The 22185-nt window shown below is 40.3% G+C and overlaps 1 protein-coding gene across 1 annotated transcript in view; it reads right to left on the bottom strand.

Moving 5' to 3' along the window:
* megf6b (multiple EGF-like-domains 6b) overlaps positions 1-22185 on the bottom strand; it is a 65437-nt gene that overhangs the window by 27949 nt on the left and 15303 nt on the right. Inside the window, 1 exon segment of the mRNA XM_046875549.1 lies at positions 6639-6761. Within this exon segment, the coding sequence (XP_046731505.1) occupies positions 6639-6761 (123 nt within the window).

Genomic DNA, 22185 nt, shown 5'->3' with positions numbered 1-22185 from the left:
TTTACGCCATCTTATACAAAACGTTAAAAATGAACAAAGAGGAACAGATACATCAACGAATTCCACACAATCAAGCAACAAAAAAAAGGCGATTTCTCGAATGCTGACCCGCGACCTCACACCTCAATCACAGACTCTACATTTTATTATGACTGCTTTTAAGATCAGATACAATCAGACCATGCATCATTTACAAACACTTGAGATCAGGAGATCAGATCGGTGTGAAAGTCCGTGTTCCCACGCTGTTCCAAACGGCAGACAGACATGTTTCATCTAAATAAGATTCTAATCCAGATCATTGTAAAAAAAAAACGTTTCTGGTCCTGAATATATAAATACTGAAAAGCCACACATCAGGGTTTTAGAGTTTGATGTTTTTTCATTCACTGCTCCTGGGGCTGCTCCTGAGGTCACCCTGTTTCTCAGGGAAGGCCGTTTTCTTGAAATTCGTTCTCTCGAAGCAAGATCAACACTCACATTTCTCCCTCCTTCTTACTTCAGTACCTTCATGATGTTCTCACTATTTTCTCTTCAAACAAAACCCACAAAGTTCTCGAGCCAACGTAAGCAGTGCTCCCTCAAAAAAGAATGAAAGAAGCCAGTGTTCCACAGAATCACTTCTCTGACATATAACACAGCAATAACCAGGTTTGTAGCCACATACCAACATGGAGAATCTGCAAGAGATCAATTCGGAGAGCATTCTGGATAAACCAAAGCGTATGGGAGGAGTCTTCAAGCTGATCGAACTAGAACTCTGTCCATAAAGCTTAATAAAGAGCCAGTTAAGTTCATGGAATGTTTTTTACGTGTGTGTGTGTGTGTGTGTGTGTGTGTGTGTGTGTGTGTGTGTGTGTGTGTGTCTAAATCTTCTGCAATTATTCAAATAATTCCATTTATGACCAATTCTATGGAAATGGATTCAGGATCACGTAAGAATTTGCACTGAACGCCTGCTGTTGGTTTGGGATTGGAAAGAAAATGGAGGCATGAATTACCTGGAACCACCTGCCCACTTACCTGTGTGGGATCTAATTAGACATTTAAACAGCTAAAAATGAACATATGGCTCAGTGATGAACAGTAATAAAGTAAATGTATTTCGTTTCTGTACTTAAGTAGCTTTTTCACGTATCTGAACTTCACTAAAGTTTTTTACATTTGTGGAGGTCTTTACTGTAAAGTCACAAAATTTCAAACTTAAATCTTTTTTCTCAACGACATTTAGTGAAATCGGTCGTGACGTAACTGGTGAAACACGCAGAGAGTCACCAATCAGGATCGAGCACACGCTCTGTTTTACACGTGTTCTGATCGGCGCTCGGTGCATCTACTGATCACCAACATACAGTTCAGCATCAGTTCAACATCAAGCAGAACATTTAGAGAGGAATAAATGATGAAGAAACTCCAGACTCGAACTCACCACAACACACGTAACCTCACTTACACGTTTTTGTTTGAAGGTTTTGTGCTCATGATAATTATAATAGAAATCAATCAGTGTTTAATATCATTCTATTAATAGATCAGTGTGCTGAGAGTCACATTCGAGTCTTTTCACATAAACTGAGGTGATTAAGTAAAAATCTTTTGATAAAAATTATAATAGGAACATTATAGTTATAATAAATCACTACTTTGGATACTTAAGTTCATTTGAAGGCAAAAACTTGTGTACTTTTACTCAAGTGAAAGTTTAAAGGGACACTTTTACTTGAGTCACATTTTACTTTTCTACTTTTAGTCAATTATATGACTTGTGTACTTCATCCACCGCTGATTAAAATTAGTTTTTTAGTATCCAGTATCCATTTATAAAAATCGGTTATCAGCAAACACAACCCAACAAAGCTATCGGTATTGGTAAACTCCATTACCGCATTCCTCGTGTAATACAGCATCCACAGACGGAAAAAAGCAGTACGTGAGCACTCACCTGGTCTCAGGTAACCCCTGCTGAAGAGGCGATACACACTGAAACACTGCAGCCGGTAACCAGAACGATATGTTGAATAAACAGAGACGAGGTGAAGCTCGGTAAAGATCAGAGCAAGCAGCAAGTGTGTGGGTGAGGCCATGCTGAGGAACATTGAGCTCAGAGTGAGGGTTGGTGTTCAGAGAAGAAACCAAGGAGGCAGGAGTGTGTCTCTCCTTTCATTCTTCCTTCTTCACTCATAAAACATTGCTGTTCTCACCGCATGTTTCTCTCTCGGCCTCAGTCTCCTCCTTTCTCGTAGCTTCACACTCCTTTAATTGTTTCAGCTTCCTGTTCAACATGAAGGGATCGAAATAATCCACATCTTCTAGGATTAGTTCTGCTCATACTCAAGGTTTAATACTTATAATAAATCATCTGTCCTTCCTACACCAAACACACATTCACAATGCAAACACCATCCTAGACTAGTGACTACCTCAGGATACTCTGCCCACATACGCCCCTGTACGACGTGAACAACAACAAATCTACTGAATCTACAAAGATGAACAACTCCAGTCTCCTGCACAGAGCCCAGACCTCCACACACCCACTGAACACCTTTGGCTGCAGCCTCTTCAACATCTGAACATCATCTGATCTCACTAATGCTCTTGTAAAATGTAGAATGAACCGACCCGCACAGCCACACCCCAAAATCTGGTGGGAAGCCTTCAGAGAAGATTGGAGCACATAGTGACACTGAGTGTGCACATAACGTAATTAAACACAATTATGCTTCAAATGTTTGCTCGAAGCATCACACTGTGCTTTGAGATGCTAATGTGGTGGTAGCATTTCCAGTGTTGCTCAAACATCTAGAAGGCCATTGGTCTTATTTCGTATCTGATATTTGAATTGAAACGATTCTCTGGTTTTTTATGGAACTCACTGCACGTGTAACACAACAGCTTTAATACCACTGCAGGCATGTTATATTTCCTTCAGCTCCTACACTTCAAGCGTAGATGTAGTCGCAAGCAGAATCGTTACTGTCCACTTTATTAGGAACACTGACGCAGTAAGATCTTCAGCCATGTCCCAGTAGCACAGTGCTTCAAATCACACACGTGAAAATCACGTCAAACATCACAAGGAAGAAAAAGTCTGATCTCGTCATTCGCATTTATGGCAGATATGGCAGAGCGACTTACATTTCTCTCCATCACACACTGAGCAGATCTACAGGGGTTAAGGGCCTTGCTCAGAGTGGCAGCTTGGTGTGGCTGGGATTTCAACTCACAACCTTAAGAATCAAAGTTCAATTAAGTGCAAAGTTCCTTTATGACTTTGCTTCCACCGCCTGAGCTCTAGGATTTTAACTGTGGCATGGTGTCAGAAAAACAAAAATATCCTGCGAGTGGAGGAGGAGGTCTGCAGGCTGGAATGCTGTGTGGGTAAAAGAGATCACATGGAGAATAAATGGACTGGTTTGAGCTGGCACAAGGTCTACAGTAACTCCTATTATCAAAAAAAGCACCCCAGAATCTGGACAGGCAAAGACCAGGTGATTTCTTTTGTTTTTCCAGTTACAATCGTCCAGTTTGAGTCCTGTTTTCGACTCACAGGAGAAGAACCTGATGTGGTCTTCTGCAGGAAACTGTAGCTCAACACCTCAACGTTTTTACCTTCAAAAGTGCTTTTCTGCTCACCACACTTGCGCAGAGTAATTATGCATTACTGTAATACGGTGGCCAAGAAACGCAAAACAAATGAATAAATTAACAAATCAGAAAACAATGACAATTCAGACAAACTGGAAAAGGTAGGTATAGCTGGTGTACATTCATGCAGAGTACAACATGCTTTTTACCACTGTTCAACATGTAAACATGAAAATAAAAATAAATGAATATAAAGTATAAAAGTATAACTATAGAGTATTAAAATAAGGCTGAGAATGATATATTATACACATGAATTAGACAAAAAGGGACGGCTATGTGTGTGATAGATACTGACAAAACTACAGTGTCTGTACTATTAGACTTCCAGAACCAACCTGGTCACTTCTCCTTTGACCTTCTCTCAACCACGCGTTTCCACCCTCACCACAGAACTGCAGCTCACTCAGTGTGTATTGTTTTTCGGACTATTCTGTGTAAACCCTAGAGACTGTTCAGTCAGAGAGCTCACGGTTTCTCTGCAGTGTGATGTTTGATGTAAACATTATCTGAAGTTTTGTATCATCTGAGCGATTATAAGCTTTGCTCTGTCTTGATTAGATCACTGCATAGATGAGCAGGTGTTCCTATTAAAGTGGACAGATTTTTATAATGATTACGAATCATTTAACTTTATAATAGAACTTGAATCAATTAGTAATATACACAATACATAATACACATAATATATGCTATTAACACTATGTGTGTGTGTGTGGATAAAGTCCAGTTGCCGGTTCAGTCCAGACCTACTGGTACTTTTTTGTTAGCTGGTACTGAACAGTGCCCCCCAAACAACCCACCAACTCACCAACCCACACACACACACACGGCTCTCGTCCTTTCAGTAGTCTGCAGCTGATTAACACACATTCCACAGAGCCGTGGTATCCCGGGAGGTGTCCTGTGCTCCAGATTGGAGAGGAAGGAGACGATAAGGCTGGAGAACGAGACGATACGAAGCTTCTAGAGGGTCGAACAGGCGCCAAATTCCAGACGTTAAGTCTGTGGAGTAACTAATTAGAGTGGTGAAGACGTCTTAAACGGTGTTTAAAAAGACTAGAAATAACACTTTTATGATAGCGATGGTAGGAGGATTCGAGCTGCATGGCATTCACTCACACCGTTTTCTCTCCAGATCTTCATGCGAGCACTTTTAGACCTGACTGCTCCGGTTCAGGCATAATACACACGAAAGCTTTACGAACACAGAATAAACACTTGTAACACTTCGGCACAGACCTGTTGAAGGGTTTTTATGAAATATGAATTGCTCTGCCCCATTTATACAACTGTCTGATGTTAAATTATATAATTGATGATATTATTAACAAATTTATACCCAAATTATATTAAACTGCTCCTTTAAAATTTCTCCTTTACATAAAAAAAAAAAAAAAAAAATCACCATTAGTGCAGGATGTAACTAGAAGTGTACGTAAAAATCTATACACTGTTAAAAACGCAATATTATTTTTGTTTCGGCTGCTCCCATTGGGGCGCCACAGCGGATCATTCTCTAAATCATCATCTAATCCTGTCCATCGTTGTCACTCCCAACAAACATCTCAACATCTTCAGCTCTGCGACCTCCAGCTCCACCTCCTGTCTTTTACTCAATGTCACTGTCTCTAAACCATACAACATCTCAGGTCTCACCACAGTCCTATAAACTTTCCCTTTCACTCTCACAGATACTCTTCTATCACAAATCACTCCTGCTATCACTCTTCTCCACCCACTCCACCCTGCCTGCACTCTTTTCTTCACTTCTCTAACACACTCTCCATTACTTTGCACTGTTGACCCCAGGTACCTGAACTCCTCCACCTTCTCCACCTCTTCTCCCTGCAACCGCACCACTCCACTGCCCTCTCTCTCATTCACACACATGTACTCTGTCTTACTCCTACTGACTTTCATTCCCCTTCTCTCCAGCGTGTACCTCCACCTCTCTAGGATCTTCTCCACCTGCTCCCTACTCTCACCACAAATCACAATATCATCCACAAACATCATAGTCCAGGGAGATTCCTGTCTGACCTTGTCCTTCAACCTGTCCATCATCACTGCAAACAGGAAAGGGCTCAGAGCCGATCCTTGATGCAGTCCAACCTCCACCTTGAACCAGTCCGTCGTTCCTACTGCACACTTCACTTCTGTCACACTGTCCTCATACATGTCCTGCACCACCCTCACATACTTCTCCGACACACCTGACTTCCTCATACAATACCACAACTCCTCTCTCCACCCTGTCGTACGCTTTCTCTAAATCCACAAACACACAATGCAACTCCTTCTGACCTTCTCTATACTTCTCCATCAACATTCTCAAAGCAAATAATGCGTCTGTGGTGCTCTTCCTCGGCATGAAACCATACTGTTGCTCACAGATGGTCACCTCTTCTCTCAGCCTGGCTTCCACTACTCTTTCCCATAACTTCATGGTGTAACTGATCAACTTTATTCCCCTGTAGTTATTCCCCTGTAGTATCTGCACATCTACCTTATTCTTAAAGATCAGTACCAGCACACTCCTCCTCCATTCCTCAGGCATCCTCTCACCTTCCAACATCTTGTTGAATAATCTGATTAAAAACTCCCCTGCATCTCTCTTAAACATCTCCATGCTTCTACTGGTACGTTATCTGGTCCAAACAACTTTCCATTCTTCATCCTCTTAATCGCTGCTCTCACTTCCTCCTTACTAATCCTATCCACTTCCTGCTTCACATCACATCATCCAACCTTCTCCCTCTCTCATTTTCCTCATTTATCAATGCAGAAAATTACTGACGTGGAAAAAAAAAGACACATGCAGAGTCACAGGTGCTTTAAATGCAGTATGAAGGCTTGTGAAGAGACTCAGAGTGACTTGGTGCCATGTTGCCTCAGCGTGTATCATCATTGACCTCATCACGTCTGATATCTTCTGCTGGTTCACAAATGACCTCCCCCCCTCCCCATTTACAAACTAAAGTCCTTACCTTGGCAGGTCCTTCCATCCTCCTTGAGTTCTTGACCTGGAGGACATTTGCAGTAGAAGCTGCCGATAGTGTTACAGCACAGAGCCTCGCAGCCTCCGTTCGTCTCCTCGCACTCGTTTACGTCTAAAAGAGAAAAAAAAACACGAGACCCAATATGAGACACGAATAACACAAGTTGTATAAGCATTATTTACTGGGAGGTGACCGTGGTGTAAGACAGGGGTCCCCAAATGTTTCTCTGTGAGGGCCACATAATTGTTCTTTATATAATGGGGGTAGTTTCGTAGCCTGAAAATGAAACGGGCCCAAGTGACTACCAGCATTACAGTGGAGATTTTAAATGTATTTATTTAAGGCAGTTATTTATATATAATGCTGTTATTTACATCCACATCATGCACTATATATATATATATATATATATATATATATATATATATACATACATATATACACACACATATACACACACACACACACACACACACACACACACACACACACACACACAGTGGAACCCGCTTATCTCGACAACCCTATTAAGTCGACATTTTTGAAGTGGAACCGCCAAATTCTCGCTTTGTCTTAGCATTTTTTATCGGTTATGTCGATTCTTTTATGTCGCCGAACCCTGATATCTCGAGCACAAGGGAGGAAAAATTTGCCATTTAACGTCGGTTATTTTGGTGCAGCCGCAGAAGAACTCACGGAAGTGGCGGAAAAATCAAGTCTTACAGCTGCTACAGGTGTTGTATTGTACACTGGTGAATCTCTGCTGTTAGTTAGTGCACATATGCCTTTTGTTGTTAAATGTTATGCGATGAACGGGAGGCGAAAGCCGCGCTTGGCGGCACGGAACGTGGGATGAGCAGCAAAATCATAGAATGAACACCGGCAGGATCGGGGGAGAATCCGCGGTGCGCTTTGGGAAGAAAAGAGCAGCCGTTGAGAGAGTGCCGGTGGGAAGACACGTACTGGGATACACATGCGCGATAACAACGACCGCCGTGAACCAACATATACCAACAATAACGGACAGTGAGAGTGTGGAATAATTTATACAACTGAGCAGCTGTGGGGGATAAGGGCCTTGCTAAAGGGCCTTTGGGAGATTTGGGTTTTGAACTCATAACCTTTGGATCCAACGTCCACTGCCTCAACCACTACACTACCACCTCCATGTAACACCTCACACCTAGCCCTGGAATATAACTTACATAATGACCAATCAACTTTGAAAATTCAGCCACACAGAGGAAATAAACAGCGAGAGGCATCATCGTTCCTTCAGTTCCACCCCATGCAGACATCACCCCCCTCAGACACATGCAGATATTTACACCACTCAAAACCCTGATCACTGATGGCTCATTTCCATAGCAATTCATTAAACACCTCATCACACGGTCCTCCAGAGACCAATTACAGAGCAGGAAGATGGCAACAAACAGCTTTAATGATGACTAGAAATCCACCTGAGGTGCTCTGACAGCTACTCGGGTGATTATATGAAATTCTTCAGGAAACTGTTTTAGAACCTGGCAGAAGGAAACGCAAAATGTGTTTGTGATTTCCCCCATGAGGTCTAGACCACAGCTCAGAGCAACCACATTCCATTTTATCCAGATCTCCTGAACCTGTCCCTCATGGCCGACAATTTTTTAAAGGGTCTTTGAACTTTTAACACAAATGTTTGCGCATTAATGAATAATAATAATAATAATAATAATAATAATAAAACACCAACAGCCTTTATCAGTTTCTCCAAAATCCTAAACCCCAGTCCAGAAGATCTCTGAAGTCATGCATGGGTCACGGGACACGTGCCGGACTCCAGGGGGCGACGGCAGCTCACTATAAATCCCTGCGTCAGCGCTAATGGACTCAAGTTCAAAGGTGAATGAGAAAGCAAGAAAGTCTGTGTGGTCAGAAAGTGCTCCAGCTGCTGAGAACTAAAATGTAATATTCCAAAATATGATCTGAGCAACAACAAAGCATCAATCACTGGTTTATATTTTCACCTGGTTCAAATTCTACTCATGAACAGAGCACCAGACGAACTTCTGGATTTATGGCATTTGGCAGACGCTCGGTGGTGATGGGATTTGAACCCATGACCTTCCAATCAGAAGTCCAGCATCTTAACCCTTCCATAATGCATTCCCAAATCCGTATTGCCCCAAAAACATTTCTTGTTAAAGAATTAACTACAGCTTCATCGTGGTTACTACTGCTGGATCTCAGGATCTAAAAGATCATACTGCATTGTATTTTTGTATATTGCAGTATTTTGACATTTTCTTTGCTAAACAACGGCTTGACAACGTTAACAACGGCACATATGACAACATTTGCGCTGGAAAGTTAAACAAACCTTTAAAATTAGCATTGGTTTTACTTCTCACTTAGACTCTTCCAAATCAACCTTACCTTAATGGTTTATTCCATGCTCACAGAGTGACCGTGATGAACTCGATACACACATCCACTACATCATCTCCTAGTCTTCTTCAAAATACATGTCACAGTCAGACTCTGAGGAGGGTCTGAGGCAGAGGTCTCTAATCTCTTCTACAGCACAGAATATAAAAATACCAAGAGAGAAATGATACTAAAGGGAACTGAGCTCAGAGAAGGTGGATCACAGAGCATCAGGTGGAATTCCACAAGCCAAAACCTGTTCCTTCAGGATGCACAGGGTGCATTAGATTGTATACATTAAAGAAATCACTATGTATTATGGGACTTGCTGAGATACAGGTGACGAATCGTCTTCTGATGAAACTGATTGAACCTACAGAGCTCTGCTACAGCTGTTCCTCAACACAGAAATCTATTCCTTTAATATGACACGCATGTGCTGCTCTTCTGCGCAGAACTCACGCCATTTTCTAAATATTTGTGCAGTTGTTTCTCATCGTGTGTTCACGGGTTAATGCATTTAAACAAGCAGGCAGTCAGAGACGTGCTGAACCTCCTGCAAAGAACCTGAGCACCAGGTTCATCTCGCAACATTCAACATGAACCCCATTACTGGAAGCCAAAGACTTTTACAATTTTGGATTTCACTTTCACTCGAATCTCAGTACGGCCCATAAACCCATTCATCACTTTACAGGAAACACCATGTGATGCCAGTAAAACCCACCAGTAGCTCCTTAGCGCTCCGCTCGTTATCCTCTACACCCCGCCCGGACGAACACTGAAGATTTGTGGTCTTGCATTCCTCATCTGTGGCCAAGCTGCTGTGTGAGAACACTGATAGCATGGCTACGGAGTCTTGTGCTGACAAGCTGTAGGCCAAAGTAAACCACGGGCGCTGGAAAGATCATCGTTAGCCCAGAGCACAGAGAACACGGCGTCTCGTGACTTATCACATCATGTTCATGTTTCAGATGCATTTAATAAAAACGCACCCATTCGGCCATGGCGGAATTTTATATGACGTGTTTCCCTTCATGAGAACTTGAGAACAAATTGTGAAACTTTCCATCAGATCATTTGGGGAATTTTGGATAAATTCCAATTTCCAAATAATTAGCAAGAATTTATGGGAATTTACTGGAATTAATTAGAAATTTGGGTAAGTTTATAGAAACTGTATCATATACAAACTTTTAGTTTGTTCATAAGCTGAAATGCATGTAAATATATATATAAAAAAAACAAAATTTTAATTGAATTGTTAGTATAATAGTTAGTTAGTATACATAAATGTATCCAATATTTATGTGATTTACATGAATACTCGCCAAGATGGACATTTTTTAAAAGATTGTTGAGATGATGTGTACGTGATGAAGGAACAGTGCCTGTAGGGGGCGTGGCCTCCGTAACTCTGCAGTAGGTGTGCTGTGTGCATTTGATTGATGAATGTGCAGGTAGAAATTCAACTGAATTTGTATTAAATCTGGTTGTTTTAACCAAAATGATGCAAGATTTCTATTTTCAAACTACTTCCCATGTAGAGTTTCAAGTCTTGATTTCAGCCATTTTGCAACCCTATTTACAAATAACTGCATTGAAACAAATGCATCAGAACAAAGAAACCGAGAGTCTGTTTACAGAGAGACCTGGAGGTCTGTGGGGACAGAAATGAGCAAAAAGATAGTAGAAAACTGTAAAAGTATGTAAATGAGAAAAGAAGCTATTAGTCGATTGGACATCATTAAAGTCCCTGTTGCTGAAAAAGTAAAGTGTCCCAATACTTTTGAATAAAAATATATATTTAGAACTTGTGAGATGGAGAACAGGAGAAGATGTGATCAGACTCCCTAACCCACACACTCACACATGGAGGTGGAAGTTTCATTGTTTGGGGTTGTTTTGGAGCAGAGAAGGTTCCAGTAAGTGAAATGAATCCTGAACCAACATGGGTCCCATTCCGTACTTCATCACCATGCAGTTCTGCCTGGACTGTGGCTCATTGGAACCGACTTCACCGTACAACAAGACGATGAGCCGAAGTGATGACTACGTCCAAGCAAACGTCAACATAAATGCTGTACAACGAGATAATCAGTTTGCGTGCTTTTGAGAGCGAGTTGACTCTGAATCGAATCATTTAGACGAGAGTTGAGTCACATACAGAAGCATTTCTTTTTTTCTTCTGGTGTAATTTAGAAAATTATATATATATCAAATGATAGACTGACTCATTAAAATAGCTGGAATTCTCATTACTAATATTTGTGTGTGTGTGTGTGTGTGTGTGTGTGTGTGTGTGTGTTAATTTTAGAATAGCAGGATCTATACTGCCTCCTGCTGTTTGTTAGGGGTACACAGAAGCCCTAATGATATAAAATAAGGTTCATTTTATTTGAAATAATCTCATTAAAAAGTATGAGTAGGAATTGATTTAAATAATCCCATTTTATCAGCCAGACAGGATAATTATGATGTTTGATCCACATGTTTGTTCTGAATGCCTCTCTCTACAAACACACACTTTTACTGAAATACAGTACTTTAAACGTGTGCATTTTTGAAAACTTGAGAAGAACTCAAAGCTCACAAATAACCTACAGGAGGAGATGCTCAGTCATCCACCCACACTACAGAGGCCAGAAAACATCTGTTCACATCTGTTTCAGACAAAGTGGAGGGATGATACAGATCTAAATACTGTGTAATGCCTCTGTTACTGCTTAGAGATGCTATACAAGCTTCAAAGAACAAACGAATGAACAAAAAAAAAAAGAAATAAAGACAAATCCTAAACTTGAATTAATGTCAGGCAGAAGATCCAATTCCCAAATTAGATCTTTCTAAAACTAACATTTCCAAAAATGTATATATTCTAACGAAAGCCCTAAAAAAAAAAAAAAAAAAAAAAAAAATCTCCAAACGTTTAGCTGAAATACTTTTGTAAAACCCGCCAAAGATGTTCTTCACTAGTTGCAGGTTTCTTGTTCATCCCAGAGCAGTTCAGTAGGATTTAGGTGCGGTGACTGGGCAGGACTTTCCATGATGTCACTCCAGACGTCTGTCTGCTCTCTAAACAACACCAACAGAACTCAGACGTACGCTTCGACTCATCGTCTGGAACCTGCTCCAAAACAACCCCAAACCATGAAACTTCCACCTCCATGTGTGAGTGTGGGGGTGAGGGAGTCTGATCACATCTCTCCTGTTCTCCTTCTCACACAAGTTCTTCTGTTAGAGACAAACATGTCCCATTTGGACTTCACAGAACTTTCGTCCACTCATTTACAGTCACATTACTGTGTGGTTTTGCCTTTTACTGGGTTTGTTGCATAAAAACAAAAGGAACATGAAACTGACTCAAAAAATATAAAAGACTCTGCACATAGTCAAAATATTTAGAAAATATGAGAGGAATCTCGTCTTAAAACTAAAGTAAATTAATTAAAAATTTGCAAATTCTTCTTTGAATACACACACAGTCCAATCTGATCGTCATATATTTTTTCCATTAAACTAATTGACATGAATTATTATTGGCACCCCAGCATTTACTACTTAACCATGTTTAACAAAAGTGGCATTTATTCTGGAGCTGATTATCTGAGCAAAGACGAGATAAATGAAGGGTCTAAGATCCTGATATAAGAAATGCTGAGATCTTAAGTCACTACTTTCCAGTCAGTGAAAGGGTTCACATCAGACTGGAGACATTTCTTTCTGCCCTCCAGCCAAATTCTCTTACATCCTCTCTCACAAGAACTGATCAGAGAAAAGGTGACAATGGATGAAGGTGTCCAACGTTCCTCAGTCCTGCTTATGTATTAACAGCTGCCTTTGCTTTAAATGTTCTTCAGAGATTTAACTGCAGACAGAAACGGAAATGAGTGATCATGACGTACTCGGATGGAGGAGGTGGAAACGTTTTCAGACCACTGCAGTGTAGATGCTCAAACATAACTGAGAACAGGAACCAGTTCGTGGTGCAGAGTTTCCACAAGAATAAACCTGCACGGTCTGGCCAAAAGTATTAAGACACTGGACTTTTCCAGCCATATGAGGTTCTTCCACAAAATGTGCCACCAAAGTTGGAGAACATTTTTGGATGCTGCAGCAAGAAAAGCCCAGCTCCATGAAGATATGATGGAGGATCTCTTGCTAAAGTGTTCTAAGCCTATTTGAGATGAATGTGAAGGCTGACTGCACCCCAGGCCTCCTCACTTCACCTCACCTAACCAAAACCCTCATGGCTGAATGATCGCAAATCTTCACAAAATTCAGTGGAACACCTTCCCAGAAGAATGGAGGATAGAAAGGAGCTTATACCCAACTAGAAACCTTTGTCTGTATAGTGTAACTTTAATTAGATAAAAAGAATGATGTTTGATGCTTCAACACACAAATATTCACACATTCTTTCCTGAATGTTATTAACTATATAAATGCAATAAATATATATATTTTTATTACAGGTCGACCGTTGGATCATACTCACCGATAACCGATTAATCAACTGAGATTGTAAAACGGATACTAGAAGAAAAAAAAAAAACCCTAATCCATGTAAAATAGCAATGAATGAATAAAGAAAATGGATTTATTACCAAAAAAAAAAAAAACACGGTACTGAATCATGAAAATGTGCCAAATTAAATACGAATATATTGATTATATTAGAAAATATTGAGGAAAATAAAAGACATGCATTTAAACTAAAACAAAAAGAAACATTTCTAATAAAGTTACATAAAACACACACACACACACACACACACACACACACACACAGCGTCTGTAAGTCGCCTCTAGAGGCTGCTCTGGTACTGTATAATACAACCCGGAAAAACTATCAGTGTGGATTTTTGCTAATAGTTCCAGCAGGAGTGATTTGTGATAGAAGAATATCTGTGAGCATGAAAAGGAAAGTTTATAGGACTGTGGTGAAACCTGAGATGAGAAGGGGAATGAAAGTCAGTAGGAGTAAGACAGAGTACATGTGTGTGAATGAGAGGGAGGGCAGTGGAGGGGTGTGGGTGCAGGGAGAAGAGGTGGAGAAGGTGGAGGAGTTCAGGTACCTGGGGTCAACAGTGCAAAGTAATGGAGAGTGTGTTAGAGAAGTGAAGAAAAGAGTGCAGGCAGGGTGGAGTGGGTGGAGAAGAGTGATAGCAGGAGTGATTTGTGATAGAAGAATATCTGTGAGCATGAAAAGGAAAGTTTATAGGACTGTGGTGAGACCTGAGATGTTGTATGGATTAGAGACAGTGGCATTGAGTAAAAGACAGGAGGTGGAGCTGGAGGTAGCAGAGCTGAAAATGTTGAGGTTTTTGTTGGGAGTGACGACGATGGACAGGATTAAAAATGAGTTTATTAGAGGGAAAGCGCATGTAGGACGTTTTGGATACAAGGTGAGGGAGGTGAGATTGAGATGGTTTGGACATGTGCAGAGGAGGGACATGGGGTATATCAGTAGGAGAATGCTGAGGATGGAGCCACCAGGAAGGAGGAAAAGAGGAAGACCAAGGAGGAGGTTTATGGATGTGGTGAGGGAAGACATGCAGGTAGTTGGTGTGAAAGCGGCAAATGTAGAGGACAGGGGGGTATGGAGACGGATGATCTGCTGTGGCGCCCCCTAATGGAAGAAGCCGAAAGAAGAAGTAGTCCCAGCAATCAAGTGATTTAAAATGACTGGAATATAAAAATAGCTGTATTATTAATAATAAAAATAATCTCATAAAAGTTTTTAGTAGTTTACTTTATGAAATAAACAAATGCATATAAATGTATTTCTTTTATGTTTTTTAAACTAAACCAAATTTATAACTATTTGGTCCACCATGGAAATTAGTGTAACTGCTGAGTCAGCGATTCATTAGCAAAAAGGACACGGTCTGAGTGCGAAATTCTCCACACATCTCTCTTTTTAACCAGCTGCATTCGTTTTCCACACATTTTTTTGTTCCTGAGGCATGTGTTGACAGGACACAGCAGAGGAATAACCGCCGTGGCCGGATAGATAACGCACAGCCATCGGCAGCCCGAAATCTCTACAAAACTCCAAAATACCAGCTGGAACAAGCAGTAAACAGAAGACGAGTCGTTTTGATCTCCAATATAAAACACATGAACAGGAGCCGAGCCTGGGGTATAAAAAAGCTCGACTCGAACCTGCACCAACCAGGATTCACGTGTTCATCATATGGAAAGCGTGTTAGAGAAGTGAAATAAACGAGTGCAGACAGCGTGGAGAAGAGCGATAGCACACTCTGGGATAGAAGAGGATCTACAAGAGCGAACATTTATAAGAAGGTGGTGAGACCTGCGAAGTTCTACAGACATTGATGAAAAGACTGGAGCTGGAGGTTGTCGAAGGAGAAGTTGAAGATATGAGTTTAGAAATGACAGAAATGAGTATTAGAGAGAGCGTTAAGGTAGGACGTTAGGTAGATGGTTTGGTCGTGTGCAAAGGACGGTGATGTGAAGGTGATGATGAGGATGGTAATGGTGAAGGTGAAGATAATGGTGGAGGTGATCGTGACGGTAATGGTGAAGGTGTTCACTTCAATATTGGCTTGAAAGGGCAGGATCTGTTTAAGCAGTGTGAGATGGAAAGAATCGCCGCTTCGGAGATTCTCACGCTGCATCAGAATACCTCAGACCCTGTTACAGCTCCCACGTGTTTATAATACATTAACAAGTCGTTAAGGGCGGAGTTAAAGAATTAGGCACAGTGTAAGAAATTATAAATGATTAATTGAAATCAAGTAAGTAACTGCTTAATTTAAATAAACAACATTAAGAAGATAAACACTAACCCTCTGTTTTGCTGGAACAAAATTTTACAAAATCTAAATTGTTAGCGATAGCATCCTCATTAACACCCCTTAATGTTGACATTCTGGAAAGAAAACACACGTCATGTGTCTCTAGGCTAGCATTAACGCCCACTTCCTATTACAATGCTTTATGGCTCTACGTGATGTAAATAAACCCCCGGGCTATGACCTTTGACCTTTCTGCATTTGCCGTGTCCGTGCGCTACCTGTCAGAGCCTGACTGTTTGACCTTTTGTTCCGTAGAAGCCCGAGGCGACACGGAGCGAGCGTGAGGAATGCCTCGATCGCTACGCTCACAAGCTGGAGAAAACACGCCGAAGTCTGATCATAATAAAACCTGATTATCCTAAAAATATACATTTTCTCAGTTATGAGCCATAAAATGCAATATTAATTAATAGCCTCAATATTATTATCTAAAGTAAAATATCACAATACAATTTTTTGAGAAATGTCAGGATACTTCACTTCTACAGCTAATAATAATAATAATAATAATAATAATAATAATAGAAAAGATTGTATCATTATTATTATTATAAATTATTGATTATTTTAGAAATGCAAAAACAAATTTTTTTTTACAACAAAACACGGATTTGCTCTCGATTTGCTCGCGGACCCAAATGTCATGACACGTATCGTGTATCGTAGACAAGTCATAAGACTTTTTACACCACAAAAATCAATGTTTACTTAATTGGGGAAAAATATCCAGCTGTAACAGCTGTTTAGTCAGTATTCAAAAACTGAGGCGGTAATGTTCCCAAAATAACGTTCCTGCAACATTCCACAAACATAATGGTTTACATTATGTAGCATAACAGCTACAAAAGTAACGATTATATAAAGACCCGCTGATAATCTAAAACAATAATAACTGTGTGGAATTGTGTTGATGTTACTTAACCAACAGAAATGTTACAGTAACGTTGTGGGAACGTTTATAAACGCTGATCCATAGGATTAGTGTTGATCTCTGTTAACATTTAAACAAAACCCCAGAGTGCAGGCTCGGTTTCATTCAGCTCCGACTCGCTACTTTTTCCACGTTTGCGGTAAAGCTGTTGAGTTTCATGGCTTTGCTCGGTCGCATCAAACACAAGGCCCTGCTTTCACGACGATGTCATCAACGAGTCCACATCTGTCTGCTGAGGGTCATCACAAGGGCAAACAAATCATGACTTCAGCACATGAGAGAACAAAAGCAGCTCAGGATTCGTCTCCAATGCAGCTGATTAGACCGATTTCACACTTGAATTTTTTCCCCCAACAGTTGTGGCCCTGCTTTTTTTTCTTTCAACTTTTAACAAATAGATTTTTTTTTTTTCTTTTTTTCTTAAAAACTTGTTCTCCTGCTGAGAAGCTCATGCTTCCTGATGGACACGTGAAGCTAACTTTGCATCTCCGAACGTTCTGCATCTTGGAGCAGTGAAACGCACTTCACTATCGCTGCTCTTCTGCATACATGCTGCTCAAAGACGCTCACGATTGGTTGGAGTCACAATGACGGAGGAGAGACAGAACCTGCATATGAGCCAGAATCAGCAGAATCAAGTATTCAGACTGAACATGGAGGCTACATTCACTTTACTCTGCTTTCAAGTGCTTCGGAGATGATTTTTATATCATATTTAAAAATATATAATGAATTAAAATGGTTCAGGACAGAAAAAGCATCCAGAAGGGGATTGATCTGGAGAAGTCGTCCTTCACGTAGCATGTTTACAGACAACACTGCTGTCAGTTACGATGATGAATGTGACTGAAGAATTTGGGGGGAAAAAAACGACTGCTTTTCTACTCAAAGATTCAGTAAGTGTCACTACAGGAAGTGGAGAAACAAAGAACAGGAAACTGGGCAGAAATATCGAAAGTCAGATTTCTCACTGAATGAGCCGGAAACAGTGTGGCGATGAGGCCAGAAGTGTGACCAGTGGGGTTAAAAGAATTCTAAGTGTACAATGTTCGATAGAAGGAAATTAAACATTTATTGTGTTTGGCAGACGCAGAATCCAGAACGACAAACAATTCTTTCATTTAAGGGGTAAAAGAGGCTTTTGACTCATCACAAGTACTTTATAGCACAGTAAAATTCTTTCTTCGTATATCCCAGCGTTGTTAGGAAGCCAGGAGCAGGAGAGGGTTAAGGGCCTTGCTCGAGGGCCCAGGTAGCTTGGCAATACAGGCGGCTTAAACACCTGACCTTCAGATCATTAACCCAGAGTCTTGATCATTGAGCTCCCACCTCCTTCAAAATGTATACATTTATACACTAAGCAGTTGAGGGTTAAGGGCTTTGCTCAAGGCCCCAGCAATATCAGCTTGGTGGTGCTGGGATTTGAACTCACAACCTTCCATTGAGAAGTCCAACAGCTTACTCAATTTCCATATATAGCATGTGGACAGACACCTTCATCCACAACATCTGTACATGTCTATAATTTATACTCTGAGCAGTGGAGGGTTAACAGTGTTGCTCAAAAGCCCAGCAGCAGCTTCATTGCTTTGGGATTAGAACTAATGACCTTCTGATTCAAAGCTTCTTTTAACCACCAAGTTACAAATTCCCGAGAATTATTCCACAAAATACCCATGCACATAAAAGAATCAGCAGAACCTCCAAGCATTCGCTCAAACGTGTTTCCAAAGATCATCTGCACACGTTCCTCTAACAACCGGATTGGACTGAATGTCTGGTTAAATGTCTTCTGCAGGTATTTGAGGTCTCTCCTGACTGTAAGTTAAGTTTGATTAGTACACGGCGACTAAGATGAAGACCATGTTCTTACTCTGACTGTAAATCTTTACAGCTGACCTGTGGAAACGTGTCCTGTATGGTTTTATCCCTCGACACGTATTCCTCACGCGTTCTGAAGGTTTTACTTTTATAGGATGAAAAATTGCCCTCAGGAGAAAGACATTCAGCTCTCATGTCTGATAGCCCTTTGAAGGAGCTACAGAGGGTGGATGTGGAGATGAAGACAAAGCCTGGTTTAGAAGCAAGACCTGAGATGTTGGACGAGTCTGCAGATTAACTTGTTAGGTTCAAATGTTAAGGACATCTAAATCGGACGCGTTGTAGTAAACATCTCCATGTGGCTTTGACTCTCAACCTTCAAATCTGAACATGAGCAAGTGGTAAAGAACAAATGTAGAGATGAACCGCAAAGAATAAAAACATCTCAGGCTTCTTTCACAAGTGTCCTAATAATAGGAACAGCTGCGCTTCAGACAGTTTCATCAGAAAAACACATCATATGACATCACTGTCTGACCAATCAGGAAACAAGTTTAAAAAAACAAACAAACAAACAAACAAAGCATGTTAAAAAAAAAAAAAAAGAAAAGGGTTTATATGAAAATGTTTATATTTATAAGTATTTTATCAATTTAGTTGTTTTTTATTTATGTTTTACTGATAATAATTGTCATTTAAAGAGCTTGGTGGAAAGTGAGCTTTTTTCAGGACAGGAAGATCAATGAGTGTTAAACACAGTCACTATTTTTATATCAAACCAACTAATCAAGACAAAAGAAGTTTCAGCACCAGTCGATCTGACATCCCAGTAGCCTGTGAAGGTGAAGGCTTCATAAAAATATCTACATTTATGATGCTTCTCTGCTCAGACCTTCACATGTGACCCTGTTTGACCTCACATAAAGACTGAACTCATCAGGATCACTGATCCTTCAGGTCACAGTGATGGACCTCCAGCGCAGCTTCCACACTGCTGCCTTCAGCAGAACATGAGAAATCCATAATTCTCTACAATCTACAAGATCTGAGTACATGTCTGACCTCAGAGGCTTCTCACTATACCCAGTACAGACGTTGTGATGACTGAAACGCCCCGAGAAGTCTTTTAAAGCTTTAAACATGCATTAGAATCTAATATAATTTACTTTTAAAATGTGTGAACTAGTAGAATAATGTTCCTGAAGAAGACGAGATAAACAGAGAGACGGATTGTGTGTGTGTGTGTGTGTGTGTGTGTGTGTGTGTGTGTGTGTGCGTGTGTGTCTCACTCTATTAATAATAAAACTGTTGGAGTGAACTCCTGGTGCCCTTTTTGTTCAGTTTTCCATTTGAATGTTTTTTTTTCTTCTTTAGTTTATTAAATTCATCTTGTCCCTCGAGTCGTTTATGAAATTCCACCACAAGCAAAACTCCTCCATGGAGCTCATTGAGGTCAGGAGGCGGTAACTTGGTGGTTAAAGAATTGAACTTTGAATCTAAAAGGTCATGAGTTCAAATTTCAGCCACAAACCCTGGCCCTTCTGGGCCCCTGAGCAAGGCCCTTAGCCCATAGCTGCTCAGTTGTATGATTGTAACTAATGTAAGTCTCTCTGGATAAGGGCATCTGCCAAATGACTTAAATTTAAATGTAAATATATTGTGTGTGTGTGTTTGTGTGTGTGTAAGTTGTTTTTCGCGTGTGGTGGAACTTTTATGGTGAATCGGTGATTTTAAATAATGGGTCGAGGAACAAGATAAATTTGGTGATCTGGAGACAAAAACATTCAAGTGAGAAATAGAACAAAAAGGGAACCAGGAGTGCATGCAATTCTCGCACACACTTTCCAAAAGTATTGGGACACCTGAACGTTCCTGCTATATGTGGTTAATTTCCAAACTGTAACTGCAAAGCAGGACATCTCTTTAGATGCTCTATAATAAAATTTTGCATTCACTTCAACTTAGAAACCCAAACCTGTTCCAGCATGGTGATGCCCCTGTGCACAAAGTGAGCTCCTTGAAGATCTGGTTTACATGCTTTGAGAGGAAAATCTTGAGTGGCCTGCTATAGAGCTCTGATCTCATCCCTACTGAACACCTTTGGGATGAATGTGAACATTAACTGCACCCCAGGTTTCCTTACCTACATCAGTACCTGCATTTCATAACACCCTCATGACTGATGAACACAAATATCTATAAGCACACTCCAAAATCTAGTGAAAGAGTGGAGGGAAATTATAGGAGCACATTGAGACTAAATGCGATGCTCAAAAAACAAACACATACCGTACTTATGACCAGGTGACCCAATACTTTTGGGTCTTATATATATATATATATATATATATATATATATATATATATATATATATATATATATATATATATATATATATATATATATACACACACACACACACACACACACACACACACACACGTATATTTATCTAAATATCTATAAATATGAGAGAGAGAAAAAAAAGTCAAACTTATAATAATACAATGTCCTTTTTTTGAAGATTGCTCAGATCTGAAATAGTTTCCGATGTGTGCATTTAAACAACGTTTGTATGTTTGCGACTCGGTCTGCAGTCTAAACGAAGGCCGAGTGCAGCTGTTACTCCGTAAGCACCACTGACTGTTACTACAAATATATACGACGCATTGCTTCTTTTCTTCTGCTGGAGAAATGTGTGGTCACAACAGCTTCCTTTAACTTTATAACTAATGGGACTAATATGTATGTTTAGCCTGAAATTTTCCTGAAAATCTGCAACCTGTAATGATCAGCAGATGCAGAGTGACGCTCGGAAAGGTTTATAATTCAGTACAATCCTGTTACAATCCTGGCTTTAGTTTTGTGGTCCGGATGTGAAACACCTACACAAACAGACTCGATTGAAATGTCGCTTGTATTACATGCAGGTTGTTATTTGTGGGCGTGGCCTGTCTAAAGAAAGCTCCAGTCAGAGATATTAGCTAGAACACAACTACTAAAGCTGATTCGTTACACACAGATTAATTTGAGTAAATACAACACCAGGTCTGTTGATTTACTCGTCATTGGGTACTAACTTTGTTCCCAGTTTAGAGAAGTGAAACGACTCTAACCTACATTTAGCCGAGTCAACAATAATCTCTGCGAAATCTGTTTCTCTACATGTTCAACAGGAGGAATTCTTCCATTTTCTAAAATTTTCCATAAATCATGTCATTTCTGTACCTGGTCCCTTTTCACAGATAACTAAGACACGTATGTAGTCTTACTTTGTCTCATTTGTCCTCCATTATGGTCCTTGTTTATGTTTTGTGTCTGCACATCTAAATTATAATCTAAATCTCTGCACTATGCACTCAACAGGAAGTCATTCCTGTTCCTGGAATCAATGACTCAAGAACTTGGAAACCCAAACCTGTTCCAGCATGGTGATGCCCCTGTGCATAAAGTGAGCTCCTTGAAGATCTGGTTTACATGCTTTGAGAGGAAGATCTTGAGTGGCCTGCTATAGAGCTCTGATCTCCCTACTGAACACCTTTGGGATGA

Source organism: Silurus meridionalis, chromosome 19, assembly GCF_014805685.1.
Source record: "Silurus meridionalis isolate SWU-2019-XX chromosome 19, ASM1480568v1, whole genome shotgun sequence".
In the NCBI taxonomy this organism is placed as follows: domain Eukaryota; kingdom Metazoa; phylum Chordata; class Actinopteri; order Siluriformes; family Siluridae; genus Silurus; species Silurus meridionalis.
This window is presented reverse-complemented; position numbering and strand designations above follow the sequence as displayed.